At 54.1% G+C, this 22,801-nt stretch overlaps 4 protein-coding genes and 1 non-coding gene across 5 annotated transcripts; 2 read left to right on the top strand and 3 right to left on the bottom strand.

The window, feature by feature from the left end:
- Nucleotides 1-1,541: 1,541 nt before the first annotated feature.
- M406DRAFT_98369 (uncharacterized protein) lies at nucleotides 1,542-3,425 on the top strand (the record flags this gene model as incomplete). Its single annotated transcript, XM_040926402.1, has 4 exons — nucleotides 1,542-1,624; nucleotides 1,877-2,024; nucleotides 2,109-2,267; nucleotides 2,442-3,425. The coding sequence occupies 4 exons, from the start codon at nucleotides 1,542-1,544 to the stop codon at nucleotides 2,931-2,933; spliced, it is 882 nt and encodes a 293-aa protein (XP_040775729.1). The 3' UTR covers nucleotides 2,934-3,425.
- Nucleotides 3,426-4,138: 713 nt separating this feature from the next.
- M406DRAFT_331088 (Nop domain-containing protein) lies at nucleotides 4,139-6,085 on the bottom strand (the record flags this gene model as incomplete). The annotated part of the gene is made up of 2 exons (XM_040920594.1): nucleotides 4,139-5,626; nucleotides 5,753-6,085. The coding sequence occupies 2 exons, from the start codon at nucleotides 6,083-6,085 to the stop codon at nucleotides 4,139-4,141; spliced, it is 1,821 nt and encodes a 606-aa protein (XP_040775728.1).
- Nucleotides 6,086-6,555: 470 nt separating this feature from the next.
- M406DRAFT_291947 (pre-mRNA splicing factor CLF1) lies at nucleotides 6,556-8,606 on the top strand (the record flags this gene model as incomplete). The annotated part of the gene is made up of 1 exon (XM_040919003.1): nucleotides 6,556-8,606. The coding sequence occupies one exon, from the start codon at nucleotides 6,556-6,558 to the stop codon at nucleotides 8,560-8,562; it is 2,007 nt and encodes a 668-aa protein (XP_040775727.1). The 3' UTR covers nucleotides 8,563-8,606.
- A 466-nt stretch (nucleotides 8,607-9,072) lies between these two features.
- Nucleotides 9,073-9,184, bottom strand: M406DRAFT_t67. The gene has a single exon. It is a non-coding gene; the product is annotated as a tRNA-Gly (tRNA).
- A 2,845-nt stretch (nucleotides 9,185-12,029) lies between these two features.
- M406DRAFT_351884 (uncharacterized protein) lies at nucleotides 12,030-14,212 on the bottom strand (the record flags this gene model as incomplete). The annotated part of the gene is made up of 2 exons (XM_040922655.1): nucleotides 12,030-13,138; nucleotides 13,171-14,212. 2 exons carry the CDS (start codon nucleotides 14,210-14,212, stop codon nucleotides 12,030-12,032), a joined length of 2,151 nt encoding a protein of 716 aa, XP_040775726.1.
- Between the last annotated feature and the right edge of the window lie 8,589 nt (nucleotides 14,213-22,801).

The following is a 22,801-nucleotide window of genomic DNA, read 5'->3' as shown; positions in this document are numbered from 1 at the left end:
CCACCAAAAGGCAGCCCTTCGCACCAGCCCGGCAGCCCGGCAGATCAAGAAAATATACTTCATTACACTCATAGAATTTTTGTATCTAGTTGTCGAAGCGCCAAGATCGCCCAGCTTTCATTGAAGACTAATCGCAAGGTATAGCCGTTGGTTTTGTGGACATTCAAACGTGTGAAGGGATGGTTCGTACTCGGTCTCAATTATCGTGAGATCGTCAGATCGGGCCCTCAGGCCGTGGGAGATAAGCACATGAAGAGACTGACACAAGAGGGAACTCGTGCCCTTTCAGCCCCACACGCGATACACCAGTTCTGTGGACGACGAGGGCGAGAGATGACCTACCTCGGGCACGAGCTCTCTGGATGCGCGGCGTGTGTATAGCACAATTGAGACGCTCTGCGGACGAAAACCTCCGTGCTGTACTTTTGAATAACAAGTTTTTTTTTTTTTTTTGAATTGTCGTGTCGATCAGAGATTAGGAAGCAATCGTCGGAGGATCTGTGTTCGATCTCTTCCAGTCCCAGTTTCCCGGAAAATCAAGTCCAAGGATAGAATCTACATTGGCCCGCAAGAGAGAAAAAGGGAATCGAGTAGACACCGCAATTTACGGACCATACCCTGAGGGGGGAAGAGGGGTACACCTGATGTGTGGTCCCTTGGGCACCTGGGAGAGGGAAGGTACCTTGGGGAGGGGTCGTACCAATGTACTGTACTTAGGTACGGACAGCCGAGCTGGGGCAATTCTTACAGGGACCGGGCCCATAGCTGTTCTAGAGTGGGGCAATGATGGCTACAGGGGAGGGGGGGGGACGTCGTGAAGTACCCATAGTAGAAGGCGGAATCGACAATTGGGGTCGCGGGGCGGGGAGGATTTCCCAACTTTCCCATGCTCGGCGCGAGACTGCCACTCGCGCGGCACTCACATAGTAGACCCTGAACACCACAGGGAGTGATCGTCTCAGACCCCTATCCCCGTCCCCTTCCAGGGCCAGGCTGGCTGGCTGCAACAGCACGCAGGGGTCGATGCGCTACAGAACCCATGTGCCCGCTGTGTTCCTTTTTCATTGTGTTGTGGGTCTCGGACCTCGTCCAACGCTTTAAATCAGAAGGCTGCCCTACGCTCGTACCATCTTGGTAGTCACTCTTGCTCTCACATTCTACCTACACCTACCGCCCTTTCGTCAAGACCTTTTTTCCGCCTCACACGAACTCGAAAGAAAAATTTCTAGTTCTCTTCCGTCAATCAGTCTTACACTTGATCCTCGAAGATAACATCTTAAATCTACGAGGTCAATCGCTCCCTCGACCAACCTCGCCGTTGCAGTACACACGGGGCGTCTCATCAACACAAGTTCTCAGATCACATCTTATACTTTCTTCACGGAACCCACGGATCTAGGTGGACCTGCAACACGCTTTTAAAAGAAAAGGAATTGTGTGGTGTGCGGCCTCTAGAAGATTATTACTTGGACTTGGACCTCAATCGAGGACTCGATTCCATCTGCATTCCTTCCTCGCCTTGTCTCAGGCAACTCTCATGTATGTATAGCGACTCTAGGGTCAGGACTTTTACGTCTCTTGGAATGCCCTGTATTTCTTTCCACATGTCGACATCTTTTACGATGTCAGACTTTCGAAGGCGATTGCCATACGTACCGAGCTGCGCTCATGGCATTTGAATTTTTCGGGGCCATATTTTTGAGTTACAAAAGCTTACCTCTTCCCCGCCCGACAGTCATACTACCCCTCCAGCAAACATGTCTCATCACACTCAAAGAGATGCCTCAGGGCGGCTGATCTCGCTACTGCACGAAACCAACGAACCACACCGTTATGAGATGCGCTCATCTTACAGTGCTGCCTACCCATCTTACAGTAATTACGCCCAGGGCGACCAGAAGCCAGATGTCTCATTCCCAAACACACCTGATCTCTCACGATCGCACTCGTACGATTCTCAGGCCAGCGGTCACGACAGCCCCCTGACCCCAAATAGCGCCTATCACGAACCACTCTTCCCAAATGTCAAGGACACTTCGCAGCAGCAGCAGCAGCCTTATGGCATCGAGATTCACACCGTCCTCCCGCCCATCTCGTCCTTCCACAAGGTCGCAGGTACTATGGAGGTCAGGACTCCCACTACTCCTGAGCTGAGCCGGAGGAGGAGTTCCAACCCTTACAGCGCCATGTTCGGAGCTGCTTCGTCCTCGTCAACGAGCCTCGACGATTTCCACTACCGCCATGGCCTCGACACCCCCCACAGACAAGTGCCCGCTCTGTCAGAACCTGCCGTCCACCACAGTGTCGAGAGCCCTGATGACTCTCCTTACTCGGAGCTTCCCCTGTTAGATCCGCTCCTGAAGGCGACCCCTGAGTCAGCACTCCAGAAGCCCGATGCCAGCATCAAGAAGCCCGTCAAGATCAAGGTCGTCGGCTCCCAGAAGCGCTACCCATGCAAGGACCCGAACTGCGACAAGTCATTCACAACCTCTGGTCATGCCTCGCGCCACGCCAAGATCCACGAAGGGCTCAAGCCAATCTCATGCACTTTCGCTGGATGCCCCAAGCGCTTTACCCGCCAGGACAACATGAAGCAGCACCTCGAGACCCATCGCAGGGAGAAGTCGCGCGCGTCGGTCAGAGGAGCCGGCCGGCCCTCTCTAGCTTCCCGCCGACAGTCGGCATCGAGCAGAGGCAGCATCAGCAGGTTTTCCTCGCCCAGGGACACCTCTCCCCTATTGTCGCCCGCCATCCAGTCCGCTTCTCTGCTGCCTTCTGGTCTGCAGGAGGCATTACATCGACCTTCGATCGCCTCAAGGACTCCCAGCGGCCTTGACGCCCTGGCCATGGTCGCCGCGACCGAGTCGGCTACCGAGGAAGCGGCACAGCGCCAAGCAGAGCACCAACACTACTGGCGATCCTCTCAGTATTAGATTCAACCCCCTCGGGATCTTGTTGGCGTGCAAAAGGAAAAGAAAAAATTCCTAGAGCGCTTGTTCACGCAAACACACACGTACTACGACAATCTCGTTGCAGTCCAATGACAATTTAACATTCTCCTTTTCACTTTGGGTACCTCTTCTCCACAATTCGGACGGTTGGGTCTCGGGCCACGACATATACCCTTCATGCGGCTTTCCTTTTTTTTTCCCCTTTAATATCATGAACGGTGCAAGTTATCGGATAGGCTGGGTTATGAATGGCTGCACGTATACGCATAGCAATGACCATTTACAAGGCGGTTGGGGGTCTCAAAGGTTTTCTTTGGACACAATAATTCGAATTGGCGTCATGGATCTGCATTTTTCCTTTTTCCACTTTCATTCATCTACACACACGAGAGAGGAAAGAATCACCGACGCTGGGCACGGGCAGTGGATCTTAGACCCACGAGGCAACGAACTTTTTCTTCAGTCCCGAGAACCAAAAAAAAGGGAAACAAGGGCGATGACACATCGCATGCTTGGGGCGTGGGGGAGCAGGATTGGGTTGGTCTAACCGCCAACCAAAACCTCCCCTGCATAATCGATTGTACGAGGACTTCAAAGGTGGAGGACTGTGGTTGGACGATGTTTCGTACAGCTGTCTTGATCTCTTTTTTCTGAAAAAGTGTACATATATATACATCGAGACAGGGCAGTCTGGTTATACACTGCACGAACGGCAGCGTACAGGGCTGATTGATACCCACGGAGGATGCTCAGGCGTCGCTTTGCACACACGAGAGTTGGATTTACACGCGGAGAGGAGAGAAAAGAAGCTATCCAATAGTATCAGCGGATTCCTTCCCTTCTCAGGAAAAAGAAACTTGATGCAATCTTGAGGAGGCCAAATGGGCCGCAGCAGTTTGAGATAAAAGTAAACTATAAAAAACCAAAAAATTTATATATTCTGTCAAACAAAACTCTTTTCTGGTCATCTCTTTACTGCGATATACTTGTACGAATCGGTACTCATAACAATGTATGGAGCGACAAAGAACACGACAAGGTGCGCCATTAAATCAGCAATTTAGAGGGTATAGCAAAAGCTGATTCGACGATGATGGTCTTTCGACTAACAGCATCGACTACACTTTTTATCTGTCCGCTATGCGTGACTCTCAGAGCCGTCACTCTGAAGGGACCCCCCACGCGCCCTATTTCTGTCTCTTGCTAGGCGGCAAATCAGGCTTCTTGAACACCCCATCGCTGCTGCCACCACTGCCGCCGCCAACCTGCGTGAACGTGCCGCCCTTGAACCATCGGTCTTGCTCCTCCTGTCGTTTTCTCTTCAGCTCGGCCTGGACCTTGGGGTCGACCAGCTCCAGGCCCTGCACGGGCGTGAAGTTGAGCGACGAGACCGTGCCGCCGCCGCCGAGCGTCGTACCGACACCTGACGTCCGCAGGCCCTTGCCGCGCAGGTCGAGGCTGCCCGCAGCGGCGGCGTTCTGCCCAAACTTGAGCGTGCTCGCCGCACCCGAGTTGATCGAGCTCGAGAGCCCGCCGATGCCGCCCCATCCCTTGTTCTTGGCGCTGAGTTTTGCGCGCGTGCGCGCGTCGATTTGTGTGCCTCGGACCCGTCCTGTGTCCGTCTGTCCGATCATACCCATGCCCACGGTGGAGTCACCCGTGCCGTAGCCCGCCTCCTTCTCCTCTTTGCCAAAGGCCAAACGGTTTTGTGCTTTGCGCAGCTCCGTCATGGCTACAGCTTCCTTCGCCTTTCTCGCACGGCGGCCACCCCGCTTGCGGCTGGGCTTGTCGTCCGGCACGGGTAGGGCCCGTTGCCCCTTGTTCAGGGGTTTCTCCTGCAGCTTGTCCAGGCGCTCGAGGCAATTCTGCTTGAAGTCCTCGCCGGTTGAGCCATCTGGGCTGGAGTGAGCGCAGTCCACGCGTGCCGCGAGGACGACCTTGGCAGATACAATCCGCAAGGCCTGTTTTTTGATGTCAGACGAGACGCTGCGGACGATGGGAGAGTGGAAGAGAAAGCCCTGTTGCCGGATCGTGACATTTGTAGCAAGGGCGCCGCTCTGCTGTTTCTTGGAGCCCCAGGCGGAGATGTTGCATGCTGGGGTCTTGGACAGACCAGTTAGACCGCCCGCTGCGTTGAGCAGTTGTGCTGCTGTCAGGGATCCGACCATGGCAGTCAGGTTTGGCGCGAAGATATTCATTCGCGATTGCACGTATTCTGTCAGCGTCCTCTTGGCTGTGTCAAGGTCAATGACCATCTTGCAGGCGCGCATGACTCTGCTCAGCTCATCCGGTGACATGTCTCGTCCGTTTGATCTAGTGGCCTCCAACGTGACGATCATGAGCGACGGACCATCAAGAACGGACTTGAGGCTGGCTCCCAGGATATTATCCGCGGTCGTCTGTAACGTTTTGATGTTTTCTTGATCAAAGGGACCATTTCCGAGAACGGCAACGACCTTGGCGTACTCGAGAGGGTTCGTAACAAGCGTCTCAAGCTCGGGGAATCGTACAGAGTAGTGGTCTCTGATGTACTTGTGCACCAACACAACTTCGCTATCGATCGACGTGGACAATTGATTCGACTCGGTGAGGAGCTCGTACTCGGGGTGATCCTCGATATTCCCGATCAAGTTATCTCGCGCTTCTGGTGGTTGTGCTTGGAAGTGTGCGATTTTCTACAAGGTCGGACGCTCACAGTCAGGGCTAGTGTACAGAAGAAGCGATGTAAACACTTTGCGATGCTCAAAGAACGGGGAGGATCACTTAAGAAAAGGGGGGGAGGGGATGGGCAGTCGACTAACCTCAAGTACTGGTTCTAGGGTCTTCATGAGCCCTGCGACGGCGCGCACGTCGTCGACTCCTTTCAGTTGCAGCTTTTCTATCCGCGCCTTGGCCTCTTCTGGGTCCTCTGGTGCTTGCTTTCCGGCGTCTGGCACGCCGCCCATCTCCTCATCTTCGTCTCCATCATCACCATCCATGTCGCCGCCGTCAAGATCCATGTCGCGAGTCGCATGCAGTCCGTTGGTGTCCTCAACATCGTTGTCACCTAGGATAGCATCACCGTTTCGCTCATCGCCCTGCTCGGACCCTGAGTCCTCAAAGTCCTGCAGCAGCTCATCCACCAGTGTCGACATCTTGAATTGCCGTCAAGGGCCTCTTGCTGTGGTAGGGAACGTGGGTGGATTGGGTTGGGCGGATTTCTATTGACGTTCAGTGGAAGAAAGTTGACTTGAGATTCTGCTGTGGTTAGTTATAAAAGGCAGCCAAGAGGTTTAGCAGGGGGTCCATCAGGCGCCACAAGGTTAGCGCAAAGCACTGACCACTGCAGCAACTTGGTCCCTGCACACCCTTGTTGATTGGGTGGGTGGCGGCAAAAACATCCATCAGCCTCACTCACCTCGACAACTTCATCCCACTTTGCCTATCTCACCCACTCTCTTACCTATTCAAAACTCTCCCAAGCTTTGGCTTGAGGCTGGCAGCAGCAGAGCTTTTCGTGCACAACAGCCAACCATCTCCCTCTGCTCTCTCGGCTGTCAGGTTCGCCCAGGTCCACCTCTCGTTCCTGTCACAGCTGCTTCATCGCCACCGCGCGTCGTCCACCATGGAGTCCTCACGTGGCCCTCCACGGGTGAAGAACAAGGGCGCTGCGCCTATCCAGATCAGTGCCGAGCAACTGCTCCGTGAAGCTGTTGACAGACAGGAAGAGGCACTCCAGAGGCCAGAGCAGCGCTTCGCGGATCTCGAGGAGCTGAAGGAGTTTCAGGGCCGCAAACGACGCGAGTTTGAGGATTATATCCGGCGCAACAGCTCATCTCTCAAAAACTGGACCCAGTATACAGACTTCGAGATCCAATACAAGGAGTTTGCTCGGGCGCGGTCCGTCTTCGAGCGTGCCTTGGATGCCCTCCCCACCAACCCGGCACTATGGATGCGATACATCGACTTTGAGATCAAGGAGCGCAATATCCAGCATGCGCGCAATTTACTGGACCGCGCGGTTACTCTTTTACCGCGCGTGGATAAGATGTGGTACAAGTATGTCTATGTCCAGGAGGGACTGGGAGACATTGCTGGGTGCCGCCAGGTTTTTGAGAGATGGATGACCTGGCAGCCGGACGAGAGGGCCTGGAGTGCCTACATCCACTTTGAGCGGCGGTACCAAGAGTTTGACAATGCACGGAACATCTTCCAGAGATTTGTCATTGTCCACCCCGAGCCGCGCAACTACATTAAGTGGGCCAAGTTCGAGGAGGAGTTCGGCACGAGTGACATGGTGAGGGATATCTTTGGGGTGGCCATCGAGTCGCTTGGCGATGAGTATGCAGATGAGCGGGTGTTCATCGCCTTTGCGCGTTTTGAGTCCAAACTGAAGCAGTATGAGCGCGCAAGAGCCATCTTCAAGTTCGCTCTGGACAACCTGCCTCGCTCGAAATCCATGAAGCTTCATGCCGAATACACCGTCTTCGAGAAGCAGTTTGGAGACCAGGAAGGCGTCGAGGATGTTGTGCTTTCCAAGAGGCGGAGGCATTATGAGGAACAGATCAAAGAGAACCCCAAGAACTACGACATTTGGATCGACTACGCCAACCTCGAGCAGACTTCTGGCAACGTGGACAGGGTGAGGGAAGTGTACGAGAAGGCAGTTGCGCAGGTCCCACCAGCCCAAGAGAAGCGGCTCTGGAGGCGGTACATCTACCTCTGGATCTTCTACGCAGTGTACGAGGAGATGGAAGCCAGGGACGTGGAGCGGGCACGACAGGTCTACGACGAGTGCCTCCACCTGATACCGCACAAGAAGTTCACCTTCTCTAAAATCTGGCTCTTGAAAGCACAATTTGAGATTCGTCAGGGCAACCTCACCATCGCACGCAAGACACTCGGCCGCGCCATCGGCATGTGCCCCAAAGACTCGCTCTTCAAAGGCTACGTGGCACTCGAGCAGAAGCTGTACGAATTCCAGCGGTGCCGGATGCTGTACGAGAAGCATGTCGAGTACAACCCATCCAACTGCCAGATATGGATCGACTGGGCACAGCTGGAGCGTGGTCTTGGTGACGAGGCGCGGGCGCGGGCGATCTTCGAGCTAGGGATCGACCAGCCCGTCCTCGACATGCCCGAGATGGTATGGAAAAAGTACATCGATTTCGAAGAGGAGGAAACCGAGTACGAGCGGGCACGCGCGCTATACGAACGACTTCTGGAGAGGGCGGACCACCCCAAGGTCTGGATCAGCTACGCCCAGTTCGAGATCAACGTGCCAGACGAGAATGAGGAGGAGCCGGAGGGTGAGGATGAGGAGCAGCCGGTGTCAGAGGAAGCCAAGGCGCGGGCGCGCCAGGTGTTCGACCGGGCGCTCAAAAGCATGAAGGAGAGGAAGGCGGAGCGCGTGACGCTGCTAAACGCCTGGCTGGCATTCGAGAGGGAGCACGGCACGGCCGAGGCTGTGGAGAAAGTCGAGAAACAGATGCCGCGCAAGGTGCGCAAGAGGAGAAAGAACGACGAGGGCGAATGGGAGGAGTACGTCGATTACATCTTTCCGGTCGACGACCAGCAGACTGCAGATATATCCAACTTCCTGGCCATGGCCCAGGCCTGGAAGCAGAAGTAGATTGGCGATGCTTTTATACGAGAATTACCATTCATGGCAGACTTTTTACTGGCCTCTTTTTGAACCTGCAAGACCTCCTCTTCCTGAAACCTCTTGTCATTGAGGTGTATATGTGCGGGTTTGCCAGGAGGTTCAACATGACATCTTCTTGCTTGTCCAGCCTGGGAATCCTCGTTCAGTATTCTTAAGACGCAGCTGGCTGTACAGATGAATGAATCTCGAGAGACGTATACAACAAGTAATCAATACTTATGAGAAGCACTCCCATCCTTTTTCACAAACTGACGCAATAATGACAAGTATGCGCAAATGCAACACAGCCAACGCCCATAATCTTCCAGGCTGCAAGTAGCTAGCATCCAACAAAAAGATCTGTTAACAACGCATAAGAAATTACACACAAATCAGAGGCATTACTATCATCTTAATCATTCAGTATCGGATAACTTGTGTATTCTATGATTCCACCCAAAAAAGAGGCAATGAGGACTAAAAAGAAATACAAAAGTATGCGCAAACCCGGAATCGAACCGGGGGCCCATCGAATCAATTTTTCCTTTAAGATCCGCGAAGATCGTGAAGAAGATGGCAACGATGGATTTTACCACTAAACCATTTGCGCTTGTTGGAAAATGTCTCAAATTGAGAGGGTTATGTATGCATTACAGAAAAAGCTGTGCGTTCCCGAGAAGTGAAAGGGGGAGCTCCACTCTTGGGAGAAGGGTGAAACGGAAAGGACTGTTTGTTGTATTACGCTAAGACTCAAGTGGATAGTCCTTTTGATGGCTCTCAACTGGTTTGGTTGCGCAACCGGGGGGAGGGGCTCCCAAATCTCAAGTTTGGAAGCACGAGCGCGGAAAAAAGAAAGGTACAAGGCGATAAAAAGTGACGCGGTCGTACTACTTAACTGTTACTGCCAACACTTTCATCTTATTGGCCCATGTGGAGGCCGGACAAGCCAACCATCGTGAAGGGGGAGAGAAAGTCGCTCGTTCAAGTCTCACACCTTCTTCTCTCTCTCTCTCTCTTTTCTTGCCCCTCGTTTCAAAAACACTGCCCTGTACTACTTACTTACTGTGGTAGTACCAATATTGTATCTTTGCTACTGGTAGACTCCCGTATGAAAAGGGAAAAGAGGTAAAGGGGGGAAACAAGAGCCGGCCCTCTCTCTTCACAGATTTGCCAAAGCCAGCAAGTGCCACACAGCTCCAGCCACGAGACCTGTGCCCTGCACAGTGACATCATCATCACCATCCCCATCATCCTCATCACATCTCCGTTCCAGAATCAAAAATCAAAAACCCAACACACAACTCATTTCCCCACCGGGGGTCCAGAAAAGCGCCTCTCTGGTCTCGAACACGTCCCTCTCCTTCCTATCCCGATCGAGGAAAGAAAGCTAGCATAAGTCAGTTTGTGTAGCATTCCTAACCAGTCTACCAGCTAACGTAGCATCGATCTGGGAAATGGGGGAAGATGCTCCCCCCCCCCCGTGGTCTCGTTCAAGGGGCGGGACAAGCCCTTGTCGCCAAGCTGTCAAAGTCCAAGACAAAAAAGTTTGTGTTGTTTGGCTCTTTGTAGGAAAGTCTAAATGAGTAAAGAAGGTTTTTATGATGTGCGATGCATTCGAAACCACACATATACACAAACACTGCTCTCTCTGATATATTCTCGCATGACAATCTCCTACTTTCCTTCCACATCAAGGCCGGTTCAGAAGAGCAAAGGGAGGGAGGGGCAAGCCCCCTCCCGCTACACTGCATGACGCTTAGCCTTCCCTCACTTTGACATACTACTATGGAGTTAGTTAATGGTTCATACATACCAGACAGGACACACCGCTTCCTCTCCACGGACGAACCCCCGTTCAGTCCGGAATCTCGATTCGCTCGCGGGACCAGGGGTATGCATGTGTGCGTCCATGTACGTAGTGTGTCAGCAGGATCGTGCCGATATATCCAGATCTTCCGTTGTGGCTATGATAGGAGAGAGAAAGACCATCATCGTGAGATTCTTCTATCAGACTGATCGCAAGGCAGTGAGAGCTAGCTAGTGTGATAAGAGGGGGAAGCGTAACATCGTAAAGTCGTCTTGCATCAGGTTGAAAAGCGGAAAGTATAGGCAAGGAAACAATAAATCAAAACGGGAAAAGAAAAGAAAAAAACAACGAATTCGTTAATGCCGTCCGAGTTTCCAACCCGGCCCCCCCCCCCCTTCTTTCTTTTCAAAACGTAAATCCTAGGTTATCCAACCAAATCTCGTCCGCCCGTTGTCCTCGTGCCAAAACAATCATTCATTCATCCAGTCGATTTCCACGATCTGTATCCACATGCAGTAGTGGACAAGGACAAATGAGAGCAAAAAGAAGAAGAAAATGAAACCAGCCAGCCACTGCAGCCACCAGAAATCCATTTTGGCCCCCCCGCCCAACCCTCCCTTGCACCATTTCCCACACTCCAATCTAACCCCCGAACCAACCTCCGTTCGTGCCGAAAGATCGAACCACACCAGGACCGTCGTGCGTGTACCCTTTTCTTCATGCAGGATGCCTTGCATTCCGCCGATCTGCGACCCACAGCCCGATCTTGTCTCTTCTCCCATGCTTCTTTTGGCCCTCGCGCCCACATCGCGTTTCGGTACACAAATGGTAGATCGCCAGCACTAAGCGAAACATTCGTGCGTTGGTGTCTTAGCGGCGGTGGCGCCGATCTGTCACAGAAATCAGGGACTTATCAGTATATGTATATTTTAAGGAGAAGATAGCGCGTATGAGACAAGGAGTGAACTTCTTCTTTTGGTGCCCAAAGATTCTGTTTGAGGGGGGAAAAAGGGAATTGTTTTTGTTTGGGGAGTAAACGCCTGGATCTATTTGTTGCCTTCAAGAACGAGAAATCTTGTGTGTCCTCTCCACAAATAGTAGTAATACTTGTTTGATGAGATTCTTTGTGTGCCGTGAAAAGGGGAAGGGAAAGAAAGAAAAAAGAAAAAAAAAAGCAAGCAGGGGGGAAACGTAAATGGGATCATGTAGGTGATCGGGGGGGTGTTGGCACATGGCCACCAAGTCAGCACAGCGGTATCAGAGCAGGAAAGTCGTCAAGGTTATGAGAAGTCCGTCAAGAAAGCCCCCGTAACATCTTTCTCTTTCTCTCCCACTCGTCCAAATCACTCAATCTTTGACCATCTTTATTTTGCGGAACGCCTCTCGCTCGATGAAAGGCCCCCCCCCCCCCAAAAGCAATCTTTTCCTCGTGTTCTCATCATCATCATCATCATCATCATCACATGTCGTGAATGTAGCAGCGGTAGATGAGAAGATGCAGCGAGTTGACATGTATTGCTTGTGGTGCATGGCTGCGCTCATGCTGGTGGTGGAGCTGCACAGGGTGGGTCTTGTTTGCTGTCATGACGTGTGACGGCTCATGGACGAGCTGGTCTTGCTGTGTCGCGAGGCTATGACGAGGTCCCTCCTATCTCCTGTCGCTGTATCCCACAGGGGGTGCAGGCAGGGAGGCGTACGGGTTTCCATCGCTATAACGAGGCCCGTCGTCATACCTGCCGTTGCGCAGAGGTCCTCGGCTCTGGGTCCTTGAACCTCTGTACTGGCTGCTTCGGTCGTCCTCATCGTCAGAGTAGTCGGAGTAGCCAGAGTCGCTGTGGTTCTGCTGCTTCTGGCGCTGGCGCTCGAGGCGTTTCATACGCCGCTGATGGCGCTCCTCCTTCTTCTCCCTGAACTCGGCCACCTCATGGGACAGCTCGCGCGCCTCCTTCATCTCGGAAATGGCGCCCTTGATGCCCATGGCGGCGATGCCCACCGACGCTGCGTCTTGCAGCAGCGCCTTGGTCTTGAGCTTCTTGGCCTCCTCTTCTGAGAGCTTTCCCGCCTTCACGGCCCTGTGCCGCGCGTTCCGCTTCTCCATGCTCTGATACACGTTGTGCGCCGCGTGAATGGTGGCCACGGCCGCCAGGCCCGAGGTGATGATCTGCTTACCTCGCATCTTCTTGGCCCTCTTCTCGTCCTCCTCCGAGTCGCCCAGGTCCGAGCTCGACGCTGACGACCGAGACGACGCCCTGCTGCGCGAGGCGGCCCCTCGAGATCGGGACCCGGTTCGGTGCAGCCGGTCGTCATCGTAGTCGTCACGGTACCGAGCATCTCGTGGCCCGTCCCGGGAGTACTCATCGTCGCTATAGCGCCCTCCTCCTCGGCGCGACCCAACCTCGCTCTCGTCGTCCTTCTTGCCGATGCCGATCTTGGCAAGGCTCCGTCGCGCCGAGTCCACAACACTGCGGCTGCGGCTGCGCTGGCGTCGGGGCGGTGAGTCGTCCCTGCTGTCATACGAGTCGCGAGACACGCTGCGACGGCGCGAGCGGGATCGCTCCTCGCGGATGTTGTCGACAGCCTTCTTGGCGCCGATGGCACCCAGGCCGGCGGTGGCCAGGGCAGCAAGGCCCATGCCGCCCTTCCCGCCGCCCTCGGACCTGGCGCGAGAGCGAGAACGGCTCCGGCCATCTTTGTCCTCGATGATCTCCTTCTTGGAACCATTGATCATGCGGTTCCAATGAGACCACCGATGACAGACTCCGCCAGGCCGAGCTTGCTGCCGTCCTTACCGGGCTTCTGGGCCGCGTCGATAGTGGCAGCACCAGCGGCGGCGGTGAGGATGCGCTTGGCCTTCTCGCCCTTCCAGCTACCAGGCTCCTTGGAGACGCGGAAGGCCTCGGTCGCACCGGCAATGAGGGAGGCCATGGCGGCCTTTTGGATCTTGTTGCCGCCGGCGCCGCCCTTACCAGGCGACCGCGAGCGGCTTCCGCGGTGGCTGCGGGTATCAGAGCCACGACCTCGGTCGCGACCGCCTTCGAGGTCCCGATCTCCATGTCTGTCCTTCTCTTTGTCACCGCCGCCGCTGCTGCCAGTGAGGGCCTTGAGCGCCCCACCGAGGCCAGCAGCCGCGAGGGCGCTCTCGAGGAAGTTCTTGTGGCCCTTCTTCTGCTTCTCGTCCTCGTCATCCGAGTAGTACTCGGTGACCTTGCCATCGCGACCCTTGTGGACGATGTGTGTCGACTTCTTCTCGGTCTTGTCGGCGCGCTTATTGTAGACCTCGGCGCCCTTGTAGGCAGCGAATGCACCAGCAGCGCCGAGGGCAGCCGACGAGAGGATGTTGCGGTGAACATCGCTACCCTCCTCATGGGCCTCACGGCGGTCGAACAACTCCTTGCCGCCGAGGGCGACAGCGGCGCCAGCGACAGCGGCGATGATCTTCTCCTGCTGGCTCAGCATGCGCTTGCGCTTCCTCTCCTCCTCCTCGATGTAGACGCTCTCGGCCTTCCTGGGCCGACGACGCTGCTGGTAGTAGTCATCTTCGTAGTAATCGCGATCGTCCCGGCTCCTGCGCGTGTAGACAGAGCGCTCGTCGTCATCGTAGTCGTAGTTCCCGGCGGAGCGGGCCCTGCGGACGTCACGCTGGTAGCCTGGAGGCGGAAAGTCCCTGGGGATATCCTCGACGCTTTCTTCGCGGCCCCTGGGCACAAGATCACGGGAGTTCGAGACCCTAAGGTAGGGATCCTGGGGTTCGACATAGTCCTCACGGTAGTATGTCTGCCTCGCACCACCGCCGCGCTCCCGACGGGGCGGGTCGTAGTCGTAGCCGGACATGGCCTCGAGGTTTAGATGGCGGATCAGTAGTAGTAGTAGATGGGAAGAGTGACGTCAGAGGCGACGGCAAATGAACGCTTTCTCAGAACAAAGACAAAGGAAGCGATCACGAAGAAGAAGAAGAGATAAACTCTCAGACCTTCTTTTTGCTTGTCGTTGTTTGTTGATCACAGGATGGAAAGAAGATAGAATTGTGATGATGCAGAAAACAGGAGGTGGTTTGTTGGGAGGAGGAGTAAAAACTACGCAGCAGGTTGGAGGATCGGCTGGGCTGGGGAGGGAAAGATGAGGGGGCCCAAGGCCAGAAACAGGGTGATGGGTGTGCGGCAGGGGCTGGGGCTGGGTCAGGGTCAGGGTCAGCCGTCACAGGGTATGGGCGAGGACCAAGGCGGCAACTAAAATAAGGTGACTGCCCTGACTTGACCGTGTGGAAAAGAGGGGGCAAGAGGTACTTACCCTGTCAGCCTGTACAGCCTGTATTGTAGTAGCATTACTAAGGCAGGGCTAGCCAAGTCGGCCGCAGGCTGCGGCTAACGTGATGCGTGGGACCCCTCCACAAGATGCGGAAGAGTCTTGATGCAGCCAACGCTGGGAATTTTGTCTCTTTTCTTCCTGGGGCGAAGTGGATAGTATCTAGGACTATGATGAGTTTCTGGCGGCCTCCTTCCAAAGCGCTTCGATCTATGGAAGAATAGTCTCAAGAGGCTGTGTAGTCATTCTTCCATTTTCAAAAGGAAAGGAGGGCGACGAGGGGGATGGAGGAAGAGGCCTACCAGGCCTGCACATGTGGCCGATAGTGTACCTCCCCCCCTACAATATCGTTGGGTCGTGGTGGTGACAAGCGGGGCCTGTATATTGGGCCAGCAGGATGTTTCCGCAGCCAACAAGAAACAAGACCCAGACAAAGAGAAGTCGGTGCCCGATTTCTTCCTTACTTCAGCTGGACCAGTCAGGGCCGCTCTAGTCAGAGACATCAGACACCACCCCACCTGCACGTTGACGCAGGTGTCCCGAGAAGGAGAAGAGAAAAAAAGAAAATAGTCAGGACCCTCTTCCCTCGCTCCTGTCGACCTTTTCTTTCCTTCTTCCTTCTTCTCTTCTTTCCCCCTTCTGTGACAAAGAGGAAGTAACCCTGTCAGCCAGCCATGAAATTCCATTCAGAGGGCCCAGAGGTGTGGGGGATGGGCCTCCCTTACAAGGCTCCCTTCCCTGATGGGACGATGAGCATGACTGCAGCACAATCTCGTTAGCAGCATTTCAACCCTAGTTAGTCGGTCGGTCGGGGAATGTGGAACGTAGCTCGTGTGTACGATGGTAACTCTTGCATCACCACCTGCTGTATGATAACCAATATGACTTGAGCCTGCGAGTCTCTTTTACCCCTCAGTAATAGTCCTGTCGGAATCTGTTGTTCATTGTGACATGGGTAAACCGCCCTGTTCTGATATCTTTTTCCTGTCTTTCCACCCTCCGATCGATCTTGTGTGTGCGAGGTTTCGAGGCCTCCCCACCCAAGTACTTAAGAGAAGAGGAATTTGGTAAACCGCGGGCACAGGTGGTAAGCAGCGGGCGGCCTAGACACGGCCTTTTGCATTGCACAAATGTTACAGAAGGATAGTGTGTGGCATCCAGCCACAGAATGAGGGGTTCTCCCCGAAGACCGTGGCGCAGTCGACTCAATACCATTACAGAAATAATAGAAATGCTCCGGGTATACCGACTCGAAATTCCCCCCTCACCTGTCAACGCCACCCCTCTGTGACTCATTTGTGCCTCCAGCTGCTGCCCAACACCCAGCCTGGACCCTTGCTTTCCTGGAAGAGTTTCCAGCCACACCTGCAGCGCCCCCCCCCCCCCCACGGTGACGTATGTACATACTCACTCCTATATACTGCGTTATAAAGTTACCCTGCAAAGTAATTGCCCGACATCCCCTCTCGCACGCACGCACTTCCACCCTCATACAGTAGTACTATGGTACCATGGGTAGTGTGCAGTTTTTTGTCCTGGCCCTTATCTATCAGACTGATACACGTCCGCGTCAACTCGCCCGCATAGCCGTTGTTGGCTCGGGCCGGACTGGACTGGACTGGCCTTGCCGCAAAGGCCTTCGTCCTGACTCTGCTGCCATGATCAAGAATTCTTCTCAAGCTTGACTTCTCGAAAATAGATTTTATGTTTTGTAGTGGTTTTCTGTTGTGGAATACATGAGATGGTCGCTCCGGAAAGTAGAACTGGAGCTCCCCAAGATGTACGACTACTCTCTATCTTCAGATCTTGGGATCTTGGGCTCAGCAACCCCTTGGGCTGGAGGCAGACCTGCCAACTTCACTTCAGCGAAAGACCTGGGTCACTGCTTTTGAACACAGAAACATGATTGCTTTTACTTTTATGCTTTCAACCATCAACACTTATATACATACATTCTTCTCAAGTTTGCCGCGAAGTCTGCTCACCTCCCTCTCTGCTTTTCTCCATTCCACAGCCCACCTCCAAGTAACGTCTGCCAGAAACCTTATTCATACAAAAGAGAATTTCAGAGGGGAAATCATAATAAAATATCTCTGAACTTAAATATAATGAGAATTCTTTTGTTTTATCTTGCCAATCCAGAGACCCTGAACGAGAAAAAAAAGGAGAAAGGGAAATTTAACATGTCCACGACACGTGAGAGGAACCCCAAAGGGTCACCCCACATCCCTTATCCTCCCCTCCCCCCACCTCCTCTGCCAAACCAAGTCCAGTCTTCTGGGCTTGTCATATAGACATCCCATGACGGTGCCGACACCAGAGCAGTCATGTGATCCATCATCAACTTGTTGAGGTAGAATAAGGGTTTGGTTTGAGGCCTGCTGGAAACATGACGCCCCTTCAATGCTGTCTGGAAAACCCGAGGACCTCTCAGGGCAAATCGAACTTTTTGTTTAGCTTTCAAAGCAAACTGCTGGAAAGAGAATCAGTCTGCATCAAGACTCCATAACCTTTAGTTGCAGCAGCTGATAGCTGCCACACACACACACACACACACACACAGACACACACACACACACACACCCACACGCGACCCATTCCAGACCATGTCCACTCCTGTGAACAGATCTGTAGAAAATCCTTGCAGCCTTGCTGCTCTCCATTCCCCCTCACTCAGTCCCAAAGCAACCTGCTCATGAAGCAGGACAAATGACTGATTGAATTGAGCTAGCTCATCATCGAAAAGGTGGTGTGATCCTACACATCGCTTGCAAAATATTAGTATGTTGCCGAGGTCATGAAAAATCAGAGGCAAGATGCCTGAGATAGTGTGGGCATGGATGTTCCATGCTTGCTGGTAGCTTCGTTCCTCGTAAATGATCATGTGGTAGAAGTTTGGGACTGTCGAAGAGCTGGCCATACTGCCATGTCCAGACAGGATTCGACTGTGGAGGGCGCTTCGGTGTCTTGTATGCCATTGCCCCGCAACAATGTTCTGGAAGGCCGTTTTTTAAAATATAGGAAGACGAAGGCACATCCATTGACTGCACAAGCAGTCTCTGGTTGGCCAGACAGGTGTAAGTTCTCTGTACGCATTGCAGAACTGTGCAGTTTCCAAATCTGGCCACTTCTGCAGAATAGGTGTTGTCCTTTTTACTCAGACCCCTTTCTTCATTGCTGTGTAATGGAAGAAAAGTCCAAAGTGTCCGGCGCTGAAGAAATAGCAGAAGCCATGCCACCTCCTCACCACAGACTCAGACTACACCTGCTCTTCACTGCTGTTGACAACCTGCTGCGCATTGTCGAGGTGAGACTGCAGCAATCTGTAAATTGGATGTTCTGGTGGCCAGAGGCCTCCACCCTGGCTCTTCGAGAGCACAGCCTTGTAGAACTGAAGAAGATTGCTGAGGCCAACCTTGCTTGGGACTTCAGCAGTAGCATCCTCAAGGGCATATTGTCGGAATTCCATGTAGATGCCAGGGTTGAACTTTGTTGTGAGAAGATGAGACCAGAACTTGTACAGTCGCTTCATGTCTGTAGGAAGCTCCCCAGACTTGGCAGCACTGCGCTGTTCAATAGCTCTGTCGTGCACATCTGCATATGCCTCCTTGTTGTTAGCATCGGAGACATGAGCCAGGGTGCCATCCAGACGCCAGTAGGTGGGAGACATGGTTCCCTCATCAGTAGGGACCAACTCAGGCCTGCAGTGGGTCAGTTGGTGAATGGCTCAAGGCAGAACAGAGTTGATGAGAACCTACGTTGTCAAGACTTCAGAGTTGGTAGAGACGCCATTGGTCTTGGGAACAGCACTGTCCTCAGATTCAGAGGGGCCACCACGAGTGCCATTCGCCAGCTTGCCCTGAGCTACCATGTGCAGCTGGGCCACCTCCTCATCCGTAAAAGTCTGAGCTGACTGCATCGCCTGATCCTCCCAGTTCATAGGTGAGAAGGCAGCTGCGATTGAGAATCCCATTGATGTCTTCACAGGGGAGAATTCGGGAACAGAGGCATTCAATGGCGAATTGTCAGTAGTAGATTGCCCATTGGCCTGGGCACCATTAACAGCTGCCGGAAACTGGGGTCCGTTCATGTAGCCCGGGTACATGTCGCCTGGAAAGGCATGCCCAGGGCCAAATGCTTGGGGGGATGCTGGGTTGTAGGAGGAATACGGCATCGGTTGCTGCTGGTAGTAGTGGTTGTTGTTCTGGTTCAAATGAAGACTGTGCCACGACTTGTAGACAAAGTTGGAGGGGCCTGGGTTGCGAGCAGACTCCTTGGTCTGATCCTTTTCGTCTCCCTCGACCACCCATCGTTGCCAGTTCTTCCGGCAACGCACAAGCTCTTTATGGCCGTCTCCGAGTACGAAGTCAACTTCCTTGCAGTCAGCACATGCCAGCCTCACGAACTCGATCGTCTGGCTGGACATCGAGCGTATCCTCGGGAAGCCTGCGATGACCTCGAAAGGAACAAAGCCCTGGCTGTCCATCTGTGCCTTGAGAAAACCATCGTTCTCCAGGTTCGGGTCAGAAAAGTAGTATTCGATCTGCTTCTTGAGAGCCTCGTGAAGTATGTTTGGGTAAGGGTTGGCGCTGTAGTCCTGCTGGGGGGTGAAGGGCGCAAAGCCGTACGAGGGGTACTGGCCAAAATCAGGCAGAGCTGAGTGTGGAGGAGGGCCGTGCACTCGCGATGCGCCGTTGGATGCCGTTTTGATGCCGCTGCCATTGGCCAGAGATACCGGCCGCCCACGGCCACCACGGGATCCTCCGTACGTATTCGGCGAGAACCCGGGCGCGGGGAAGTTCGTAGGGCTGAACGTGTTGGAGCGCGAGCCATGGCCATTAGGCATGAACGATTGCTGTCCGTTGTGTGCGCCACGTCCATTCCCGTGGGCACCTCCTCGTCTCGGCTTCGACTCCTTGTGGTTTGCAAAGCCTCCCTCCTTCCTGAAGCCTTCTTGGGCCTCGCCTCTTGGAACAAAGGAGTTAGAGTCACTCTTGGTGGCCTTGGAGGTCTCAGTCTTTGAGGTGGAAAAGTCCCGGCTGACCGCGGGCACCGAGGGTTTGCGCTGCGTCGGTTGGTCGACGGAGAACCTCTTGGCCTTCTCAGACGGTACAGGAGCAGCCCGGGGTTGTGAGGCCTCTCGTGGCCGTTCCTGCGATCCACCTCCCTCCTTGGGTGCCGCCGCGTCGGACGGACCACCCTGAGCTTTCTCGCTCGACATGCTGATGCTAGAGGCGGGTGGACGGCCCGAGGAAGCTCGTCCGGCCTGTGCTGCTGCACCTCCACGCGTCTTGTTCATGGACCGCTGATGCGGCAGGGGAGTGTTGAACACAACGCTAGGCGTGATCTCGACCTTCTTCCAATCGCGCTTCGGGCGGGTTGCCTTACCTCCATCCTCCTGCTTCTCCTTGTCGGGCTCAGAAGCCGTCTTGCGCTTGCCATCTTCGGCGGCAGCGGTCTCTGGGGTGGGCCAAAGGGAGACGTTCTCAACAGCGGAGGATGGGAAGTTAGACGATGCCTCGGGCTTCTCGCTCACACGGCTTCCGCGTGGGTTCCTTCGAGCATTGGAGTCGGTGGTTGGGCGAGAGGCCTCGGTGGGCTTTGTTGAGCTGCGCGCAGCAGTCCCAGACGGCTGCGGCTCTGTATTGCTATCTGTCTTTGTAGAGACCTCAGGGCCAGACTTGGCCGTCGATTCGGCACCTACGACAGATAGTGTCGGGACTGACGGTTGTCTGGCCTTGGCGGCAGCGGCACGCTGCTGCCAGATGTTGACTGGAGGAGGCGGGGCCTCGTAGAGCTTCACGGGGATGACCTCTTTCTCTGGTTCCGCCACAACCTGCTCACCTTCGGGTTCCTTATCCGAAGTCCTGCCCTTCTTAGCTTTTCGGCCCTTCTTGGGGTCTCCAGCCTCGCCAGAACGGTTCGACTGACGAGCTGATTTCTCGGGAGCGGATGCGGTCGTGCTGGAGGCACTCGTCTCTGACCCAGCTCCCGTCGTGCCTGCAGCTTCATCCTGAAGCGCGGCAGTCGTACCATTGACGTCCCCAGTAGTCTCTGAGATCTTCGTCGGCCCGGCAACTTCAACATCGATCTGTGAGCTCTTGGCAGACTCCGAGACCTCCGAGGTTGTTGAGAATGTATTCGCGGACGCGTCTGGGCCGGTGGTCACTGAACTCGCGTCATCTTTGGTATGCGAATCAACCTGTGGCGGCGCGGTGCCGACGGTTGTAGTTGCCTGGGTCGATACCCGACCCTTGGCGGCTTGGGCGTAGGAAAAGGTGGTAGGGCCCGACATGTTGGGTGTATTGTCGCGGCACGTAGAGGGTGTCACGGTGTTGGCGCTTCACCCCGAATGAGGTAGAACTGCAAGAGCAGTGCGCGGTTGCAGATAGGCCCGGCGGGATGGGCGTCGAGATTGGTGTGTCCCACGCACCCTGGCGCGCCTCGACGAGGAGAGGAGCACACGGATGTCGTGGACGGAGAGGTTCGAGAGTGCCCCTCCGCGCGAGGTCGAGACGGTTGGAGGTGGGCTCCGCGGGTCGGGCACGTGTGAGTGATGAGCGACGTACTATGCGTGGCTCGAAGGGGCGTTCTGGGCTCAGGAAGTTTCTGGGATGGACAACTGGGGATGTGTGAGCATTGAGCACATGGTGGTGGACAGTGAACCGCAGCAGGACGGGCGGGATTAAAAATTTATGACCCATGAACTGTACCTTTTTTAGGCTCTGGTCTGACACGGCAAGAGCGGGGCGCCTGCAGAAACGCAGAGGGCCAAGGAGGGAGAAAGCAGCCTGACCAACAGATGGACAGCCTCTCGGTGACAGTTACGCAGTCGAGGTCGTTCGCTTGGTCGCAAGAGGAGGTCGCTGTAGCAGAAAACGCAAAGGTGCAATAAGTAATGTTGCGGGATTGACCGAGGGCGTAGCCGGGAATACTCTGCAGGGCAGGGCCGGCGACAAAATGAGTGCCTCAACACGACGTGCCCGAAAGATTGTGGTCCCAAAAGATGCTGCAAATGGATACCTGCGAAAGTGATGATACGAGCCTCTCACTCTCCCCAGGACCAGGAGAGGGATCTTGTCAGAGAAAAACAAGGTGACCTGGTAGGTGGTTGTGGGAAGGGAAGGGAAAGACAGGAAATGGGTGGGCGACGACAAAAATTGTGGATGGAGTTAGCAGGCGTCGTTAAATTTTGGACTGGTTGCTGGTGTGGTGTGCAGGTCTGGTGGGCACCTCGAGGGGAGAGAGGGAAAAAAAAAAAAAATCTAGCACAGGTGGGCAAGTGCCAGTACAGCGGGCAGTAGTGAAGGGAAGGCGGGAAGGCTACAAGGTACCGGCAATTTGGCACCAGCAGAGCCCTCGGGTGAGGTCACCCCTCACTCACTGGCTCCTCTGGCAAGAGGCCAGCCAGTCAGTCAGCCACTCAGCCATGACGCCTTGCTCCAGCTCCCTGTTTAATAATTTAATGCTCAACTTCAGGTCACAACAAGCTCACCACTGTCCAGCTATAGGATAACTACACCGCAACAAAACGTCGCAGTTCCAGCACCTTGTCTATTGTGACCCGTTACCATTTTAATCTATGTTATTAACATACAAACACTGTCAAACCATCCCAATGACATGCTAGGCATTTTAATCCACAGATCCACTGGTGGGGACCCTTTTGATTCAGTAGCCGGAAATTCCTTTTTTCTTCCTTTTTTTTCTACTTTTTTATTTGGTGATTTCTTATTTTTAATTTTCATGGCGTAGAGCATTGACTGATTACTTAACTTAGTACTGACCACGTTGGTCTTACACTCTGCATTTTATTCCGACCGCACCCTCTACCACCGCCCTCCAGCAGAGCCAAAAATATTAATCTCTCCCAGGTGCTGCATAGAAGCTAGCTTTTCCAAACCAAGTTTTGGGTGCCCACCTTGCAGCATTGGAGGCCATGTACCCCTCCCTTTCTCGTGGCGGGGTTCATTGGTCCTGAGCCGGGTCATTTCGAGCCCAAAGCTGCAACTATGTGCTGCAGTCAAGGAGAACAGGCTGTTGAGTACTTACTTACATAGTACCAGTATCCGTGAGGTGGCCCAAGCGCATACTGCGTAAATGAATAATAAAAAATGG

Source organism: Cryphonectria parasitica (genome assembly GCF_011745365.1).
Source record: "Cryphonectria parasitica EP155 unplaced genomic scaffold M406scaffold_5, whole genome shotgun sequence".
Classification (NCBI taxonomy): domain Eukaryota; kingdom Fungi; phylum Ascomycota; class Sordariomycetes; order Diaporthales; family Cryphonectriaceae; genus Cryphonectria; species Cryphonectria parasitica.
The sequence above is the reverse complement of the archived record's forward strand: the minus strand, read 5'-3'. Positions and strand labels throughout refer to the sequence as shown.